Source organism: Arvicola amphibius, chromosome 12, assembly GCF_903992535.2.
Source record: "Arvicola amphibius chromosome 12, mArvAmp1.2, whole genome shotgun sequence".
Classification (NCBI taxonomy): Eukaryota; Metazoa; Chordata; class Mammalia; order Rodentia; family Cricetidae; genus Arvicola; species Arvicola amphibius.
The window spans coordinates 10,150,709-10,171,260 of record NC_052058.2 but is presented as its reverse complement, the minus strand read 5'-3'; the positions used below and the strand labels follow the sequence as shown (position 1 = coordinate 10,171,260).

At 43.3% G+C, this 20,552-nt stretch overlaps 1 protein-coding gene across 1 annotated transcript in view; it reads right to left on the bottom strand.

The window, feature by feature from the left end:
• The window catches only part of LOC119827368 (serine/threonine-protein kinase MARK1-like), a 50,538-nt gene extending 30,433 nt beyond the window's left edge, over positions 1-20,105 (bottom strand). The window contains exon 1 of the mRNA XM_038349016.1: positions 20,055-20,105. Coding sequence (XP_038204944.1) covers positions 20,055-20,105 — 51 coding nt within the window. The remainder of the gene's footprint in view (positions 1-20,054) is intronic.
• Positions 20,106-20,552: the final 447 nt, after the last annotated feature.

Sequence of the window (20,552 nt, the reverse complement as noted above, 5' to 3'; positions counted from 1 at the left end):
TGGCATTCTGGAATGTGTCTTTTGGTATTACGACGGGCAGTTCCTGGTTTGCTACTAGAGAGCAGTTGAGACTGATCAGCTGACCACAGACCACCTAGTTATGACTCATTGTAGGCTTCCCATTGAGCCCCTGGGCCCATCTGACTATCCAGACGAACAGCTGGGCATCTACAGCAATGTTTCATGTCAAATGGACATGGTATGTATTAGGGTTTGAGCAGGTTCTGAAGGCACAAGATGCCCTGACATCCTGCTATTTTATTGTGCTCTTTATTGGGTCAAAATCCACACCTATAGCTCCACAGGGAAGTTCTCTATGACCAAGGGATAACATAAGAAGGAATTCAAGCCCTGTTTCTAGTTGGTTTCACTATAATGATACCTCCCCTCAAAAACATAGGTGGGGCACTGCAGCTACAAACTAAGGAGGAATCACAGAGGCAAAATTGCCAGTGGGCATTACACTTGCTTGTTGTTTGTTCTACAAAGAAAAAAAATGTGAAGTACAAATCCATAGGAATTCAAAGACTAAGTGGCTTTGTTGAACAACCTAAGACTTAGAAGTAAAATGATTTTAAATTTATGAAAAGCAAGTAATCAAATAAGTGTCCATGAATGAGCACAGCATGTGGACATGACTGTGTCCCATCTGCATCAGTCTTCAAAAATAATTCACAGCCAGGACATTAGTCACCCTTTTTCCCTAGCCACCCATTCTTGATCAGTGGTTCGTAAACAAAGAAGCCCAGTTAACAGAGATGAAGGCTGTGAGGGCCTAGCAACACAGACGAACATGCAGCAAAGCTGATCTGTCGACTGCATAGAACAATACTGGGCTCCCCATCCAGCCCCATACATGGGCTGGGGCTGGGGATATAGAGTTAGTGAGTTACCTGTTAGCACACTACTTATGACCGGGCTGAGAAAGACCTTTATCTATTCTCATCATTCTCAAGGAATAGACATTTTCTACAGATAAGGACTTGTCTTCTCTTTCTACGGTATTATTACAAATCCTCTACTGGAAGACATATAAAGTAAGTTTTCACTACTACGGCACTGCTGTTCAGCATGAAAAGTGTTTTGCAGCAGACGAAGCATGAAAATGAGCTCATGTTTGGAGAATCACCAGTCTCACTGCATTCCCCAACTTGTAACTCTGATGCAGCTGGCTTGATAGGATACTGGAATTCTGTTACAACGCCAGCCTGGTGACAAAACCTTGCAGAGCTGCAAAAACATCTCCAGGATGAAAAATGTACTCCAAATCTGTAACTCAAACAGGATGTTGTGTGTGCTGTAGCCAGCATCCACAGGCAAGAACTAAGGCATAGTACCAGGGCTGCTCCTGTAATGATTGCCCTCACAGATCACTACAGCTATGGGTTGTTATTGCTGGGACAGAGAGGGAAGCTTCTATCAGGGGTCATAGAAATGGTCCATTGACCTAAGGCTGAGCTTTCTGTGAAGGGAATTAACAGGCCAAGAAGGTTACCATACTAACTGGAGTGACTGTTCCTGACTGTCAAGTGGAAACTGAGCTGCTATTATGGAAGGCCTGTCAGGTGGCGTACATCCGACATGGAGCTTCTCCAGGGCCCTCTTCCTGCTCTCAAGTCCTGAGCAAGTGAATGGAAAATGATATCAAGCCAAGACAAGCAAGACTTCTGATGGCGCAGACCCCTGAGGAGTGAGTTTGCTCACTTCCCCAGGCATGCAGCTTTAACCAGCTGACTACCTAGTGAAGCCAAAGGAAACACAGACTTAGAAGCAGGGTTTTCAAATCTATCCATGACCAAATGACTGACAAAGAAACAAGGACTCTAAGACTTAAGAGTATTTCTTCCTCATTCTTCTCTGAATGAATCTGGATATATATTAGCTAATTCTTTTCTTCTTTTTCTAAATTCTCCTTCTCATTTCCCTATCACTCAAATTAAAGTGTTAACAATAGCACAAAAAAGACAGAGTGACTGAAGAGCAAACTGAACATCACCCAAAGATGGATGAAGGATTTCTTATAGTCCTTTGAGGGAAGAATTAGAATATCTTTTGTTATTTAGGAAGCAGCATCATGGCAGGCAAAAGGATTATCTTGCTGTTGTCTTTATTTGCAAGTTAAAGCTGGCTTTGAGAAATGTAGAGACATTCCATACTTTCAAAGGATGGCCAATGGACAAGGGAGAGGCTGTTTGTGGTTTCTAGTGTGTTGGCTGAGCAAAGCTAGAACTCTCTTTCCTAGAATTCCCTCTTCCCTGGGTCCTGGGTTAGAATTGGCCACAGGAGAGACTTGCACAAGATTTGGAAGTGAGAAATGAAAATAGTGGCATCTGTCTATGCTAAAGGTCAGTGCAGAGGCAGACACAGCTGATGTGCAGGCTTGTCACAGAGGCACGGAGCAGTGACCAAGGTTGCATGGTGCCCCAGCTCCTTCTCATCACTTGTCTCGGTGTTAGGGTACAAAAAGCAATGGGCAGACCTGTGCTGCACTGTGTGCCTGTACTGATTGCCCCTCACATCGTTCATCTTCACTTCCTGACTCCTGGCCCTGTGGGCTTTCGCCATCTAACTCCTGACTGGGAAGCGGCAACTATACAGAGAATGCTTAACCACCTGCCACAGCCATGTATGCACAGCCCCACAGCAAAAACTTACTCTATATTGTTCGTAGGACCCCACTTCCCTAAATTCTGAATTAATATATGTTAAACTTCCATGTGCTTACTTTGAGGAGGTAGCTGAACATGGGAGGTAACTATACTTTTGAGACAGTCTACATAGTCCTGGCTGTCCTGGAACTATGTTGATCACGTAGGATTATACTTCTAATTTAAGTCACTATTATGCTATTATATAAGCTTGACTAAGATGAAATAAATCTTTCCTAGTTAAAAAAATTCTTCAAGCATTATTTTTAGAAAATAGAGGAGAAATATCTTGCCTTAAGAAGAAGCAAGACACATACGAAATATAAATAAACAGTTTCTTAAAACAGCCCCCAATAGCTCACCAAGCTATTACCAATAATTCCTAAGGGGTAAAAATGTAAACACGATGACTCAGAACGCGTAGCAGGAGAAGAACATCAGCGTCTAGTACACACGTGACACCCTCAAAACTAACTTTAGCCTGTAAATTCCCTGTCTTTCTTTATATCTGGGTCCAGGGAGATCAATGAAGTCTCAAGAGAGACTCTACAAGCATGTTTAAGCAGTAATCAATACAAACACATTTGCACACAGCCCCAAGCACATGCTCTGGATGAAGAACACGCAGAGGAGGACGAGTGTGGAGAAAGCACGGATTTGGGGGCAGAGGGAAGGTATTCTGAGCAGTAACTATGAATTTCTGCACCTTGGCTCTGGTTCTTTGGTTCCTGGACTGAGTATTTACTATTGAAAAGTATGTTACATGGGCCTCTTGAACCACATCCAGGTAGATGTGCCTTGTTCTCAGAGAAGGAAATGTATGCCCAAAGCAACACTCCTTAGAACTGGGTCAGATGGCAATAGACAGAAGTGTGGGCTTTTAAATGTCACATGACACCACAGGAACACCCATTCTCACCCACGACATCCTTGTCACTTGACAACTCTCCCGCTCTGTACAGAGCTTGAATTCCCTGCTCCAGCCACCTGCAGGCAACTGAACTTCCACTTTGGCTCTCCTATATTCAAACTGAAGCAGCAGCAAGCCAGAAAGTTACAGCTCACACTATAAACTTAATGCTTTTTTGGTATAAAAAGTAATATAAACTCAAGATGCGTGCAAAACAGGAATTAAAAAAAATTGAAGATGATGTATAATCTAGTAACCCAAAGAGAGGACAGTGAAATCCTGACACAGCCACACTTTCCAGCCTTTCTCTCAGTGTGGTAACTCTAACACAATCCACAGCAGCTAGCAGCTTACGGAGTTTGTAGAAGGTGCCAAGCACTGTCCAAAGAACAGGGTATGTGCTCAGTCATCACCACTCACAACACTCCAGGAGGCAGGCCCTCTGAGTCCCCACAAGCCTGTGGCGAAGAGGAGGAGGAGGAGGAGGAGGACAAGGAGGACGAGGAGGAGGAGGAGGAGGACGAGGAGGAGGAGGACGAGGAGGAGGACGAGGAGGAGGAGGACGAGGAGGAGGACGAGGATGAGGAAGACGAGGAGGAGGAGGAGGAAGAAGAGGAGGAGGAAGAGAAGGAGGAGGAGGAGAAGGAGGAGGAGGAGGAAGAGGAGGAGGAGGAGGAGAAGGAAGAAGAAGAAGAAGAAGAAGAAGAAGAAGAAGAAGAAGAAGAAGAAGAAGAAGAAGAAGAAGAAGAAGAAGAAGAAGAAGAAGAAGAAGAAGAAGAAGAAGTTGTTCACCTTATCACAGCTCACAAAAGGCAAAGCTGGGAGCCAAACCCAGGTTTGGCTTTTACAGACCAAACAAATACCAAAAGCTGTTTGCCCTGGTCCTTGTCACACACCGGCCTACAGGCAGACACCAGGAAACAAAAGGAATATAAGGTGAGTTTTCATTTTAGAGGCTCTCCTCTCCCAGCTATTCCCCTCTCACCAATGATTCCTCTGGGAGACTCTTCTCTCTCAGCTACTCCTCATCACCAAATCATTCGTCTGGGAGGCTCTCTTCTCCCAGCTACTCCTCATCACCAAATCATTTGTCTGGGAGACTCTCCTCTCTCAGTTACTCCCCTCTCACCAATCATTCCTCTGGGAGGCCTACACTCACCACAGCCTGCCAGGAGACAGTGACGTTTATACAACTGAGTCTCCAGAGAATAAATGAACACATCTGCCTAAGTTAATTCTAAAAATATGGTGTTAAATTCCTTTACAAACTTCCTAGTGCTTTTATTCCCACAAGCACCAAAGTGTTACAGCAGATTCATGTCAGAAACTGCAAGGTGTTTTTTCTTTAAATTATTACATCTGATTAACACTACAGCAATAAAAACTTTATTCTATGACCTTCAATTTAGTTACATTAAGTAAATCTAGCAAATCCAGTTATTCCCTAAGTTACGAGTTATGTCAACTTAAACATGAACATCATTTTTAATGACCTGGAATTTTAGTTGGTGACTTTAACTACATACAAGAACACAGTGAGAGAGGTCTCTATCCAGCATGCCTTGGAAGTTCACAAAACATGACCAGTACCACTTTAAGAGTAAGTCTTGTGTCTAGGGCTGTGAAGATGGCTCAGCAAGTGAAGGCACCTGCCTCCTGCCAAACCTGATGACCTGAGTGTAACCCAGGACCCAATGGTGGGAAGGCCCAATTCCCACATTGTCCTCTGACCTCCATATATGTGCTGCAGCATGAGCAGTGCTGCAATGCCCCCTTGTATTAAATTTTTTTTTAAATTATCTATCCAACACGACCTCAGATTTTTAAATCCTTTGTTACTTCCAGAAAATGGTTATATATTAACTGCGTGCATTTCCAGCACAGCTGTGCTGTACACAGCACACATGCATGTATGAAAAGGAGAGGGTTTCTCCCAGTGTATCCTGGGATCTATAAGGTAGCAAGGGCAGTTCTGCAAACTGTGGTCAACACTGCTTGATGGATGTGGCGATCCTGACATCTTGACCTCAAACAGTAGAGCGTTTGAAAGCCTGTCACAGATTACATCCACGGCAGAATCAGCAAGGCAAGTAACCTCCCCAATCTCTCTCTCTCTTTTTTTTTCTCCTTTTGGAGAGGAGGGTAGGTGGGAAGGTGAAGCAGCTTCCTGTATTCCTGACATTCCTTCTTGGGAATTTTTTGGGCACTGGTAGTTCAGAACCTATTAGAAGGCTCTGGTGTAGCTCAGTACAGAGGAGTACTGATACCGTCTGAGGCCCTGGGTTCCATCACCAACACCAATTCTTCAGTTTAAACAAGAGGCCACTAGTACACACGCTTCTTCCTCATTTGTGATGTTCAAGCAGTCCAGTTGGACCAATGGCATGTATTAGGACTGCTATTCAGTTGTATAGCATTTCTGTAGAGCATGCAAGATAGCTCCTAAGTATGTAGCAAAATGAGAGGGCCAGAAAAAGCCTAAAGAGGAAAGGGCATGTGACTTACTGAGATAGACTAGCTGGCAGTTCATTTGCACTACCGCTTCTGATTTCTTTCTCTAGGCTTGGTCTCAAACAGATTGAGAAACTGCCCTTGAAAGCAATGATATTACTCTCTAAGTGCCTGAAGGTAGGGGATGGTGCTATGATCACAAATCCAACTAAGGAAAAAAAAAGCAATAGGCAAATAATCTTCCTCTGTAGGTTGACTGCATTCAACACTGGCTAAAACCAGAAAGACTGACAATGTGTCCCCAACTTCAGCACATGTGAACCCTTCTGCTCGTTCCTCTGTATCAGTTTGTCTTCACCCTTAAGCCCAGAGAAACTGCCTTCTGGGCACTAAGTAACTAGTGGTTGCTATGGGTGTCTCTAACCTCGCTCCTATTGCGCACCATCATAGTGACACAGATTTGGGATTTCAGTATGAAATGGGAATCTTCTCTTAACTGATGCCAACAGAAAAACTTGTTCTATTCTAATGTTTCTTAAAATATATTTCCCCAGGGAAAAGCACACCAATCGCTTATCCAATATCAAATGGCCAACCCTGAAAACACACATTCAAGTAATATTATACAGGCCATATTTAAGAATATATATGTATACACATATATGCATATAACAACAATTTATGAAAAAGAGTCCATGAATTTGAAAGAGAGCAATGAGGGGCATATGGGAGAACATGGAAGGGAAAATGGTGTAACTTTATTATAATAATAAAATAAATAATTTTTAAAAAGAAAAAAGAAACAGCAAGGAAGACTTTACTCAAAGATTAACGTAATACTGCAATAAGGAAGAGAGGCCATGCTCAACAGGAGCGTGAGGGGTGAGGGGATGGAAGCTGACGAAGAGGAGACTGCGAAGGAGAGGATGCACTAACCCATCAGATACTGAGCACACGGTCTTACTAATGCCCTAGTGAGACCCTTAGCTGAGACTGGCCAGCAGGTAGAGGACAGACACAGAAGGCCTAGCTGAGAGAGCTTGGAGAAGACCAACTACAGTGCCCACAACTCTGTCATGGACACTGGTACTTCTCCAAGTCTGCTTCTTAGTAAGTCAGACTTCCTAGTGTGTCAAGGGTGTCTGTAACCAGGATAGTAAAAGCTCTCCATGGCCCATGACAAAGCAGTCTGCTGGGTTTGAGTGTTTGTAAAGCTCAGAGGCTCCAAGTCTGCAAGTCTAATCAAGCTAACCTTCGACTAAACCTCTCCACGGGGTGGGGTGGCCCCTGGACTAGCTCTTGCTAAGGGGCCCTCTACTCTCCTCCCAGTCCTCTCCCTCTCTGAGGACATAGGGCTCTGCTTCCCACCTGCCCAGTCCCCTGCTTCCCACCAGTGTGACCTCCACAGAGCAGCCTGGCAAGAGAGGCCTGCGTCCATCCCAGCAGCCTTTGTTTCCTATTCCCAGTCGGATGACAGGGCACTGTAACTTTCTACTGCACCTGTTTGCCTCTGGGTCCTGCTCCCTTTGGGCCCAGTCCCTCCAGAGCACGGTTCAAGTTTCATTGCTTTTGTCTCCCCACCACTTTCAATTATGAGGCACATAGAAAAGGAAATATAAGAAAACCTCTTTCAGGCAGCAAAAGCTGTACCTCTGACCCCAGGAAGAAGCCAGCCATGCTAACCCTGTCACCAAACCCCTTAGCAGCAGGTCATGAAGATTCTGGACAGTGCCTGGGCTTGTTTACTCCTTAAACCAATTGATAAGATGGTTGGAACAATATCAGTCAAAAACCAAGGGCACTGCGTGGCCTCTCCTATTATCTGGGGGGGGGGGGAGGATTCTGGTTTTTTCTTTCCCTGTCATGTCCAGTCTCATAATGGCTCAGCACTTAAAGCTGGGAAATGGGAGGGAAGAACATGGCTTCTTCCTTAACCCCTGCAATCTCAGAGCTTCAGGTGCCTCATGCATCTCCCGTGTTACCGCCACACAGACAATTCTTGGGTTTTTCTATTGCTGTCACTGCTGAAGAAAGGATAGAGTCATCATTTTGCCACTCTGCTTTCTGAAGCCACTAGCCATAGCCTCTGCAGAAGAGGCACGTGTGTGACCACCATCGTCACCTGAATCAGTGCTGTTCAGTAGACTCCTGCGGCAGGAGATTTGGGGAAAGTATTCCCTGGCCTTCATCTACAAAGCTGAGAACACATGATGGTGTTGAGAGATTAGGAAATGTGACCCGGGAAAAATCTGCCCCTTATAAACTCATTATATTGATAATAAACGAAAGTAGACTTTGGTTCATTAAACCATTAATAGAAGAATATAGGAAACACTGATTGGGGAAATATACAGAAGCAACACTGGTGTGCAGCCCCACTTTAATTAGGAAGAAAGAGTTTTGACCACAGGCAAGTCTAGACCAAGGCTGACAGTCACAGCATCACTGCTAAACAGAGCCCAAGGACCTAAACTAACAACGACTTACAAACTACATATGAAGGACTTACAGTTATGCCCACTAGAAAACAGAGGAATAAAATGAAGAGGAAAACTCGGGATGTACTGATCTCTAACAGTGCAAGCCTTTCTGCAGTTAGCAAACAACGGGTGATAGCACACAGTGAAGATGGCTCTCAGTGTGAAATCCAGGCATGGTAACACGATACAGAAACCCGAAGGACAGAGAGCTGTAAGCACATCTTACAGTGAAACCTGATTTTAATGAGAAACCACCTCACAGACGTGTGTTTAATTACATTAATTTTATTATGCTATTCAGATTTTAATACATTTATGAATCTGTGAAAATGTCTAAGAATGTTCTGCTAGAAAACTTCTACCCCCCTTGATGACAAGTAGTGATTTCTGAAAATCAGTTTTTTAAAACCTACAACAAATGGTTTTCAAAAATCAATTACGATTTTGGAATTGACACACCACCCCCTCTAAGGTTTGAGGAGGATAGAGGAAGGAGAAATGAAGAATTTAAGAAGCAGAAGACAGGGAGAAGGGCTGTGAAATGCCACGTTCTAGACTCAGCTACTGCAATCCCCTCAACTGTGGTTCCCTGTGCTGAGCCTACACAAGGCTGACCCTGTCAATAGTCAGTTATGGATGGAGGGTGGGCTTGCTGGGCCCTGCCTTTCTCTGCTGAACTACTGGCAGATTCTAGAGGAGGGGAAGTCATTGTCTTCAGCTGTCTATCCACTGATGAGCCCATAAGCTCTGGTGTATAGCTCTAAACCCAGGGTCACATATGCAGTCCTCAGTGAGCTGCCACACCAAAGGACATAAATGTGGGCAAAGGTTCTACAGGGATTAGAGGAATTGATCAGGGGGAGGCAGACTAGAGAGGGCAGGAAGAGAGAGCAATGGGAACGCATTATATGCATGCATGAGATTGTCAAAGAGCGATTTTAATTAATTTAAAACTTTGAAATGAAAGACTTGAAAACAAAAACTGTAGACATTCTTAAGTATGCATGTAGAAGAGTCTCACGAATGACCCATTTTTAGGTTCACAAAATTACAAGAAGCTTTTCCAAAAACTTCATTTCAGGCTTCTTTCTCAGTAGAAGAGGCAAGACACTGTGAAGGTGCCTGGGGGAACAGGAAACACAGTCTTTTAATGCATTGTGAGACTGGAAGAAAGAGAAACATCCAAAGGCAAAACAAAAAACAAACAAACATTTAAAAAAGAATGAAAGACAGACAAACCAGTAGAAAGTGACCACAAAAGACAGAATTGCCCTGTGGTCAAATTCTAAGTCATGGACACACTGCAAGGTTAGGAGCTGAAGCCACAGAATTCTAATTCCCTGACTGGACAAGAGGTCCCAGGTCAACAGGGTGCCCCTCTCTGTAGTAAGTCATTATCGAACCCCAAGTTTCACACAGATAAGATTAGGTAAATAGAAATTTGCTATCAAAAAAAAAAAAAAAAGAATGAAAAGCAACAACAACAAACCAGAAACAAAAACACCACATGACAGATATTCGTGGGTACAAACATTCTGTCATCTGATGCTCCTGGATGTTTAAGAACATGTTTAAGAAAATGAAATCACAAAAGTTTAACAAGGACTAGGAGACTATTTCAAAGACAGAGGGCTGCAAAGAAAACCTTAGACCTTTCAGAATTACAAACAGAACCAATGAAATTCAAGTCAGACGGACATGGAAGGGGAAGACTGGGCTGGAGGTTAACCCTCCAACGAGGGGGCTGCCTACAGCCTGGGCTTAGAGGCTGACAGTGGTGCACTATGAATGTCACTGTGAAAACTAATGAAACACACAGGAAGAGAGCATCCGAGAGCAAGACAGACAAACGGGCCTGACAGAATACTTAAAACAGCACTAGTCTTTATTACATTATTAAAAGGATCAAACACTTTCATAAAAGAAAAAATCCAACTAGATGCTGTCGATATGAGCCCTGCTTTATATTTAAGGACACATGTAGGTCGAAAGCCAAAGGATAGAAAAAGATATTCCACTTAAGCAGTAACTGAAAGACAGCAGGGATGGCCATATAAATAAATAGAATAAAATAGAATTTTAAAACTTGCCATAAAAGACAAAGAAGGGCATCACATCATGACAGAACAATCAAATAAAGAAGATATAACAATTATAAAAATATATGTGCTCAACATCAAAATACCTAAATGTATAAGACAAACATTGGCAGAGCCAGAGGCAAAAACAGACAGCAATACAGTAATGGATTTCAATACTCTACATGTAGTAATGGATACAACATCCAGACAGAAGATCAATAAAGAAATGAGGCCTTGAACAACAAAACAGACAAAATGGACATATCAAAAGCAGTCCACACTGATATGGTGGGACACATCTATAATCCTAACATGCAAGAGTCTATAATCCTAACACTTGGGAGGCAAGGCTAGAAGCTTTCAAGCTTGAGAGCAACCTGGGCTACATGGTGAGTAGCCTGGTCTACATGGTGAGTAGCCTGGGTTACATGGTGAGACAACTTCAAAAAACTAATAAGAAAAAAGGGAAAACATTCCATATACTCAAGAGTAGCACAATATACATTGTTCTCAAGTACACACAACATTCTCCATGATAAGTAACATTACACACACACATAAATAAATAAATAAAATAAAAAACAAAGCACGAATTTAAAGTTGATATCATACCATGTATTTTTCCAATTCTAATGGTGTTAAACTAGATATAAAAAGACAGAAGAACTGAAAAATAGACAAATTTGTTTAAACTAAAAATATTCCTCTGGAGAATCCTAATAGACCTACAAATACTCTGTTCAGAGTCCACAGAAAAGCCAAGCATGTCTGTGACTAGGAAAGAGTGGATCAGCGGTCAGAAGCCCGCTGACAGTAAAGAAAGGCTAAGAGCAGATGGCTTCACTGATGAAGCCAGCGAACATTTAAAGAACTGACACCCATCTTTCCAAGTTCTCCCAAAAACTGAGGAGGAGAAAATACTATCTACTCATTTATGAATCCGGCATTACACTGACACCAAAGACTAAGAAAACATTATAAGGAAAGAAAGCCGTGGGCCAACATGACTACTGACCATAAATAGGCTCAAAAGTTCTCAAGCAGCAAAAACGAGCAAACCCAAACCAATAATAAATAGCATGTTAAAAGAAGCATGTCATAGTCACACCTGAGATACAAAGATGGTTCAATATACAAAATTAATGTGATATACACCTTATCAACACAAGGAAAATTAAAATTTTGTAACAATTTCCATACGATACAGATTTTAAATGTAGGCATTTACATTAGGCAAGATCCAGTGCAATACTCAACAAACAGGATGAAAGGCAATAAAGATCACACATGAAAAGCCTGTGGCTCATATAACACTTAGCGGAAAGACAGAACGAGCAATTTCTTCTAAGATCAGAAACAATGGCAAATGACCATCCTCACCACTTCTACTCAACCTAGTTCCGGAACTCAGCCCAAACAATTCAACAAGAAATAGAAAAGGTATTCAAATTAGGAAGGAAGGAGTAAAAATATCTGTTTGTAGATGAGACAGTTTTATATGTAACCCCCATAAACATCCCATACTTAATATACAAATCCAAAAACCTTTCAGGATCCAAAATAAACACACACACACACACACACACACACACACACATGCAATCAGATGTGTGTCTATCACTAATAAGAAACTATCTGGAAAAAAGTTCAGGAAATACCAAAAAAGAATAAAATATTTTGGAATAAATTTAACCAAACAAGCAAAATATTGTTGAAAGAAATTAAAGGCAAAAAATGGAAAGAGAGCCCATGTTCATAGATTAGAAAAATGAATACTGTCAGAATGTCCATATTACCTAAGCCAATCTATAGATTCATTATAATCCCTATCAAAATTCAATCGCATGTTTTTAGAGAAATAGAAAGACATCTGTGATAGTCTGGATGTAATTGGCTTCATAAGGAGTGGCACTGTTAGGAGGTGCGACCTTACTGGAGAAGGTATGGTCTTACTGGAAGAAGTGTGTCACTGTGGAGGCCAGCTTTGAGGTCTCCTCTAGGCCAAAGCCACACCCGGTGAGACTGCTGCCTGTGACTTAGATGTAAGGACTCAGCTCTTGCTCCAGCACCATGTCTGCCTGAGGGTTATGGATTAGACCTCTGAAAATGTAAGCCACCCCAATGAAACGTTCTTCTTCTGTAAGAGTTGCTGTGGTCGTGGTGTCTTTGCACAGCAGCAGGAACTAAGACATCACCCTAGGACTCATAAGGAACCACAGCGGACTCTGAATACCCCAAACAATCAACGACAAAGGGATGAAATTGGACCCTCATCCTATAAAATACATAAAAATGGGCTCAAAACAGATTAAAGATTTAACTGTAACGCTTGAGCTGTAGAACTGATAAAAGAAAATGTCAGACAAAAGCTTCGTGATGTAAGTCTTAGGTGAGGAAGACTGGAGCAAAGACTACAGGGAAAATGGAGGTGAGAGGCCCCCACAGAACGGGAGAAAACATCTGCAAGCCATGCGTTTCATGTGGAGCTACTATCCAAAATATACAAGGAACCCCTTATACTTCAGTAGCAAATAGGTAAATAACCTAATTTTAGAATAAGCACAGGACTTGACTAGACATTTCCCAAAGACGGCAAACAAACGGCCAACAGGTGTAAGAAAACAGGCTCAACATTGCTGACCATGAAGAAACCGCCAGAGGCACAACAAAGTACCACTTGTTAGGGTGTCTGCTATCAAGCAGGGTTTTGTTTTGTCTGTGGTTCTGAGAACTGAACCGGGGCCCTGCACATGTTAAGCAAGTGCACTGAGCAGTTTCCCTACCCAGGACTGTTATGGTCAAAACTGAAATAGCAAGAGTTGCCAGAATTCTGAGTGGAAGTAGAGAAACCAGAATTTATACACTGCTGTTGAAGATGTAAAACGTGAGAGTGTCTATGAAAAACAATGTGGAAGTTCCTTGGCAAATTAAGACTACAACAACACGTAACCAATCAACTCCACTTCTTGGTCATTATGCAAAAGAACTGAACTCAGGATCTTCAAGAGATATTTTCATTCCAATGTTTCTTGAAATATTTACCCTAGAAATAGAAACAAACTAAATATCTATCCACAGACAACTGCACTATATGTTCACTACAGAGTATTATTCGTTCATTAAGAAATAGACACATTGTCGTAAACACACGAGCCTATGGACGCTATGGAAAAGGAAACAAACCAATCACAAGAAGATAAATACTATGTGACTCCCTTTTTATGCATAAAGTAATGAAAATCATCAAAGCAATGTTGGTGTTTGCCAGGGGCTGGAGGAAATAGAGAGAGTCACTGTCCAGTAGGTGCAAAGTTTCAGGCCTGCAACATAAAATTACTAGATATTTGGCTAACTCACTGTTTACAGGTAATAATAACTGTACTACATACCTAAAGACTCACAAAAGCAGGTCTCTCCCGTGAAAGGTGTTTTAAACACAGTTAAAATAAACATCAACAGACGAGTTGGGAGACACTGAAACACAATTGAAAACAGACATATCTAAACACTGCACGGAGTAAATGCACTACAGATTGCACTACAGATTGTACTAGAAAGAAGTGATGAGACAGGAAAAAAGCATGAATCAGGGTTAAGACATACGAGGACAGAATGAAAGTTCAGCAGAGCTAACAGAGTATCAGAGACGAAATAGGGAACAGAGCTAAGCCAAGGCACAAAGCAAACATGGTGGACACATTTCTAAACTGATGAAAGTTGGAAATCTACAGAAGGCAGAGCTTCGAACTAGTAGAAAAAAACGAAGACGGAAAGCCATCTGGGGAGCCAATCTGAGTATAAAGAAGGAAGACACGGCGGGGGGAGGGGAGGGGGGGAGAAAGACAGTGATGAGAAACACAATTACAGTTGAGAGGCGCCCAGAAACTATGACAGCATGCAAACAGGGTGGGAATAAACCCACATCTAAACACACTACAGCAAAACCCTAACACCAGAAAAAGAGAACCCTAGCGAGACAGACACCAATAGACATGCCAAATACAGAGCAGAGAAATCTCACAGGACCCTAACCCTAAACAGAGGACGAGGGCAACTAGGGAACGCCAAGAGAGAGGGGGAAGTAGTCTTTCCCAGGGAAGAGTCCCCCAATTGGTATTCAGTAGTAAAAGGCCAGCACAGAAATCAGACACATACAAGTAACACAAAATGGACCGAACATGTTGTATTTACATTTGGGCACACTCACATACACATACATGCATACATACACGTGTATGTAAGTGTAAGTAATAATATGCACATGTATATATATTTCTATAACACAAAAGACACCATAAATTTGAGGGGGAATTGGAGGAAGGAAAGGGAAGAGGAAAAATGATCTAATTATATGTTAATTAAAAAATGAAAGCAATTGGAGAGATGGCTCAGTGGTTAAGAATATTGACTGCTCTTCCAAAAGATCCAGCTTCAATTCCCAGCACCCATATGACAGTTCACAACTGTCTGTAACTCCAGTTCCAGGGGATCTGATGCTCTCAGACAGACAGACAAGGCAGAACACCAATACAAGTTAAATAAAAATAAATAAACATTAAAAAAAGAAAAGAAGACAGCTTGTCAGGCAACTTCTACTAGAATGTAGAGAGTAGACAATGGGAAATATTTTCTGACCCCTTAAAAGAAATTAAACCAACAATCCAGAGATATAGACTGAGCAAAACTGTCTTTCAATTTTAAAAAAGGCAAACTGTTTTCAAATTTTAAAAAATAATTTACAACCTGAGCATAGTGGCACATGCTTTTAATACCAGCACTCGGGAGACAGAGGCAGGAATTCGAGGCCACCTTGGTCTACATAGTGAGTTCTAAGACAGCTAGGGCTACATATTGAGACCCTGTCTTGATCAGAAAAACAAAATTACAAATGGCTATCATCAACCAAAACAACTTTTTTTTTCTCCTTTGAGACAGGGTTTTACTCTATAGCCCGGGTTGATCTCAAACTTGGGATCCTCCTGCCTCAGGCAACTGAATGCTGAGTTTGCAAGCATATGCCACCATGCCCAGGTTCACCAAAAGAACTTTCAAATCTTCATCAGGAAAAAGAAAATGAGCTCCAGAGGAAAGCCTCAGATAGACACAAGTAATGAGGATTGTTATCTGAAAAATCAAGCAAAATAGCTAATTATGTACATTGTAGGCTTCCAGAAAACAAAGAAGGCTAACGAGATGGCTAGGCTTGCTACCAATATGACAATGTAAGCCTGGCAATTCATACAGTGGAAGGAGAGAAGCAATTCCTCAAAGTTATCTTCTGACCATCATCCATCCTCATGCAATGGTACCTGCCTACAAACACTCAAAAAAAAAAAAAAAAAGAGGCAACAAAATAAGCATACTGAATAATAGCATCAAGATCGAGAAAAAGACAGTTAAAGGTCTTTCCTTCCCCAGTGAACTGTCTGGACGCCCACTCTGGAGAACGTGAACCTGGACCTCATACAGTTCACCAGTGGGAACTACAAAAGCGAGCGAGGACGGCTGCAGTGATCTCAGGAGTCCTGCCGAACGCTGCAAGCCAAGCCACAAAGGATTTATAAGTGTGTGATAAGGGGGACAGGACAGGGCACTACAGGCAATAAGTAGTAAAGGACCAGAAGTTGTTAAGAAAAGCATATCCTGTTCTTCCTCCCGTATGAGACATGTGTGTTCTTTTTAAACCTCTAAGCTGAAACTAAACAAGCCACCTCCCAGAAGTAATAGCCAGAGCCGAGCAACAGTTTAAGAGGTCAGAGATCTATCATGACCTTGGGCAGGTCACTTGACTCTCTGAAGGTCTTGGGCGGTGTATTGTAATGTCTACCCTTCGTTTTGATGATAAAAGAACTGATTCAAAAGGGAATGATACAGCACTGATTTCTTACACACATTAGTCACTGAGCAAGGACAACACAGAGGAGACAAGCCAGGCAGCAAGTACATTGCGACAGGACAGGTACTGGGACTCATGCAGAGTCCCGAGCAGAGCCAAGGGTAGTGTAAATGTGCACAATCCACTTGTCTTTCCATCCACACACAACCGTGACTCCTGACCAACGGGCTGCTGGCCACTTTAGTTACCGGAACAGCTTGTTACAGTTGCCACATGAATTTCCAGGCATCAAAAGATATACTGGGGGGGGGGGGGTTTATTCATGGTTTTTGAACTTATCCAAACTTATAATTTTAACACATCCCAAGAAATAATCACATTGAAGTTCTTCACACTGATATCTAATAAGAAACACAGCACTGTTTTCAGTACAGAAAATCAGCCAGGGCATTGCTGACCCACCAACATCAATGTCATCAGAGGTTCTCCAGAACACTTAATTTGTTTCATTGAAGAGAGAAACATATGTATTAACATATTTCAATATAGTTCCTAAATCCACACTGGAATTATCTAAGAATAACCTGACAGAAGAAAGAAAGAAAGAAAGAAAGAAAGAAAGAAAGAAAGAAAGAAAGAAAGAGAGAGAGAGAGAGAAAGAAAAAGATAGACAAGTTTTTCAAACATGTTTCCATTTTTCTAAACTTACTCTTTACAACCTAAAATCAAACACATTTTGCAGAGATCCTATACTTTGTAACCTGTCTTTCCTGCTTCACTACAGAGTGTTTACTGCCTTCAAAGCCACTCACTGTTTCCTGTGGTATTTAGCCAGGAGAGGCCCACAGCAAGGCACACACAAACTGTCATCTAAGAAGACCGCTGGAAGTCCACATGAATGTTCCCCAAGAATAATTCTTTCTCTGCCGTGCACGGTGGGAGGCCGGACAGCAGGGTCACACACTCCCTCCTGGAATTGTAAATCTTGACTATGCATCCATGACATTGGAAAAGATGAAATAGCATATATTCCCAAGGACACAAAATACGTCATATGCATGCTAGCTATATGTGTGTATACATACATATGCTTAAGAAATGTTTATGTTATCTGTAATATAATAGTAATTTTTAAAAATTACTGTATTTTTTATTTTAATTTCTAAGGGCAATAGTGTCTTGGCTACTGTCTTTAATATTCCAAAGACCTAGAAGGTGTTAATAATTCATAAAATAAACATTTTTATAGATTTTTTTGAAAATATATCATATGTGGATATACTTAGGAGTATGTATGAGTACAATCAAACGTATATTTTGGACACCACGCTGACATTAATACACGCACTGACAAGCAGGTTTATTACTGTACTCCACTGATGGGAGGTAAGAAGGTAAGAGGTAAGGAACGTGGACAGTGCCATTTATGACTTCAGTGGTCATTTAACAGCCTCCAGTGGTGACCTCTTTGATAAACACCTAGAACACTTACAAGCCAATTTAGCCCTGGCTATACACAGTCTTCTACTGTACACTGTTTGGGATTGCATTTATCTCTTCTGTCAGCTCTTAGTGGGGAGAGGCCTTGTCTTGAGCCCTTCTGCATTCCCTTTCAGCTCCAAACAGAGTTAAGTGCACACTCATTGATTAATTAACAGCCATAGCAGAGTAGATATTTTCCATGGCAATCATGGGATAATTAGGATGTAGATAAAGTAAGCTACACAGAGAGACGGGTATGTACCAGAGGAGAAACAAGACTATGCAGGGCCTCCGAGAAAACAGGTTCAGGAACAAAGCAGGTGAGTTTCAGGGCACAGCCATGCTCAGAAGGCGCCACACAATTCACGCTATCACCGCTTAGCTCTGAAGTGCCCTCGCTGCTCTTTTGTTCTTACATGTGAAGCCGTGTGGAGTACGATTCCTTGCTTCATGCTTCTATAATGCCATCTCATGTCTGTATAAAGAACACTACCCTACAAGCCTAAAACGAGGTGTAGCAGTCAAAAGCCCAAGACCAAACCAAACGACATGCTTTCCACAGAGAATTCTGTTCATAAAAACAAAGGTCATCATCTGACTTCTCGTCCTCACTCTTGGATGACAGGACTTTTTTTTTTTTTAAATTAATTCTTTGGCTTTCAAAATCGATTCCACTGAATTCTTTACCCTTTTTCTTCAATCTTCTTTAACCTCCCAATGAAAATTATGCAGCAATTTAATTTCTAAAACAACCGTTCTGATGCAAATTAAGCTATAATGTATGACGGTGACAGCCTCGGTGTCTTTATCGCATTAAATGTATGGCACAGGAGAGGACAAAGCACACCCAACATTTTCCTAGCTCTTGTAACAATGAACGCTCTTCGTAGAATTAACTCTTTTCCCTTCAAATAATTAGATTAGTTTCTGTGATCCTCAACTCTCGATTAGGCGTGTTTATGCCTTGTCCAGCACTTCAGAAAGTAGGCTTGCCCGTCTCTCCTCCCCTATCTTTTGTCTCAGAACACCAAAGCACTTCAGGATTTTTAGTTTGCCACCCTATGAAGTCACTGGTACATTAAGCCCTGAAGGACTGATGAGGTGATCAGACATCCAGACAACTCTGGTCAGCCAACCAAAACCTAGAACCCCCTGGCGCCTTAAAACTTGTTGGGCAATCAGACCAGACCCTCTGGAGCCTCCGGGGCCCCTTTACATGTCCTGGGGATTTTAAAACCCTGACAGAAAGACACCTTTCCTGCAAAGCAACTCGCACACCCATGAGCACAGACCGTCATACTTTGCAGAAGGTGAAAACGCAATCTGCCTTGTTCTCTGAGTTTTTAAGAGTTCAAATACCAAGAGCATTTCAATCTGGATTTTTTTAAAAAATTAAAAAACAACAACAAGATCCTAAGGACAATTTGATCAGACGCAAGGAAATCCTCCCTTCAAAGAAAGGCACCTGGTGACACTCCAAGGAGGAGAGGTACTTAAAACCTGTCCCTGACTCATCAACAGTGGATTGAGGAAAAGAAGCCAGTTGGCTTCCTGGGGCTTTAAAATATTTTCTCTCTCACCCTGGGGCTAGAGAAGCTCTAAGTGAAATTCTTCCACTCCTCACTACTGGGAGTATTACAGTGATAGAAAGACACACGCACACACACACACACACACACACACACACACACACACACACACAAACACACACCCTCTACTTCATTGCCTTCATTATCCCTGAGGTGCCCAATGCCCCCACAATGTGGACCTGATTTTACAAAAAGCAAAGTCATGGGGCAGTGCTGGGGGTGGGGTGGGGTATATGTTTGTTTGCAAAGGACTCAAAAGATCCAGAAAAAGCCAAGGGCTGGAAGATCCCAGGACAGCCACGATCTAAGAGGTTCGGCTGGCTCGTGGGCTGTCGTCAAGCATCCATTCACTCGGGTGGGGAGGGGTCCAGAAGGCTGGGGTCGTCACGAATCCACCCTGTCTGCCCACCCTCTGCCCTCCACCTTCTCCCCCTTCCCTCCGGCAGGACCACCTCCGAGCAGAGGGCGGCCCCGGCCTCCCGGTAGTGGGGATGGATGGGAAGGACGGGATAGGGGTCAGGCCGGGCTCGTCCAGGTGGCCGCGCAGGAGGCTCGGGGTGGGGTGGGGGGAACTCACGTTCTCTGTGTCCCGCTCGTTCACCGTGGGCAATGGCGTCCGCGCCGACATCTTGCGCGGGCGGCGGGGTCGAGCCGGGGGTCCGGCGGGTGGCGGGCCGCGGAGGGCTTCGGCGAGGGCGGGCTGGCTGGCGGGCGGGCGCGCGCGAGAGAGCGAGGGAACGAGCGAGAGAACGAGCGAGCGAGCGAGCAGGCCTCACCGGGGAGCGCGCGGCTCCCGCAGGCCGCGGAGCGGGAAGGCGGGCGAGGACGCGGGGGGCCGGGCTGCGGGGACGCCGGGCTGGCGGGCGGGCGGACAAACGGGACTACCGACCGGAGAGCGGGCGGGCGCCCGAGAGCAGCCTCAGTGCGGAGCCGGCGCCGGGCGAGCGCGGCCCTGACAGCGCCACCCGCGCGCCGCCTCAGGTGAGCGCCGCCGCCGCCGCCGCCGCCGCATCCGCGCCGTCCCCGCAGAGCTCAGCCGGAGCCCTCGGCGGCCCGAGCCGGTGCGCGCGGAGCG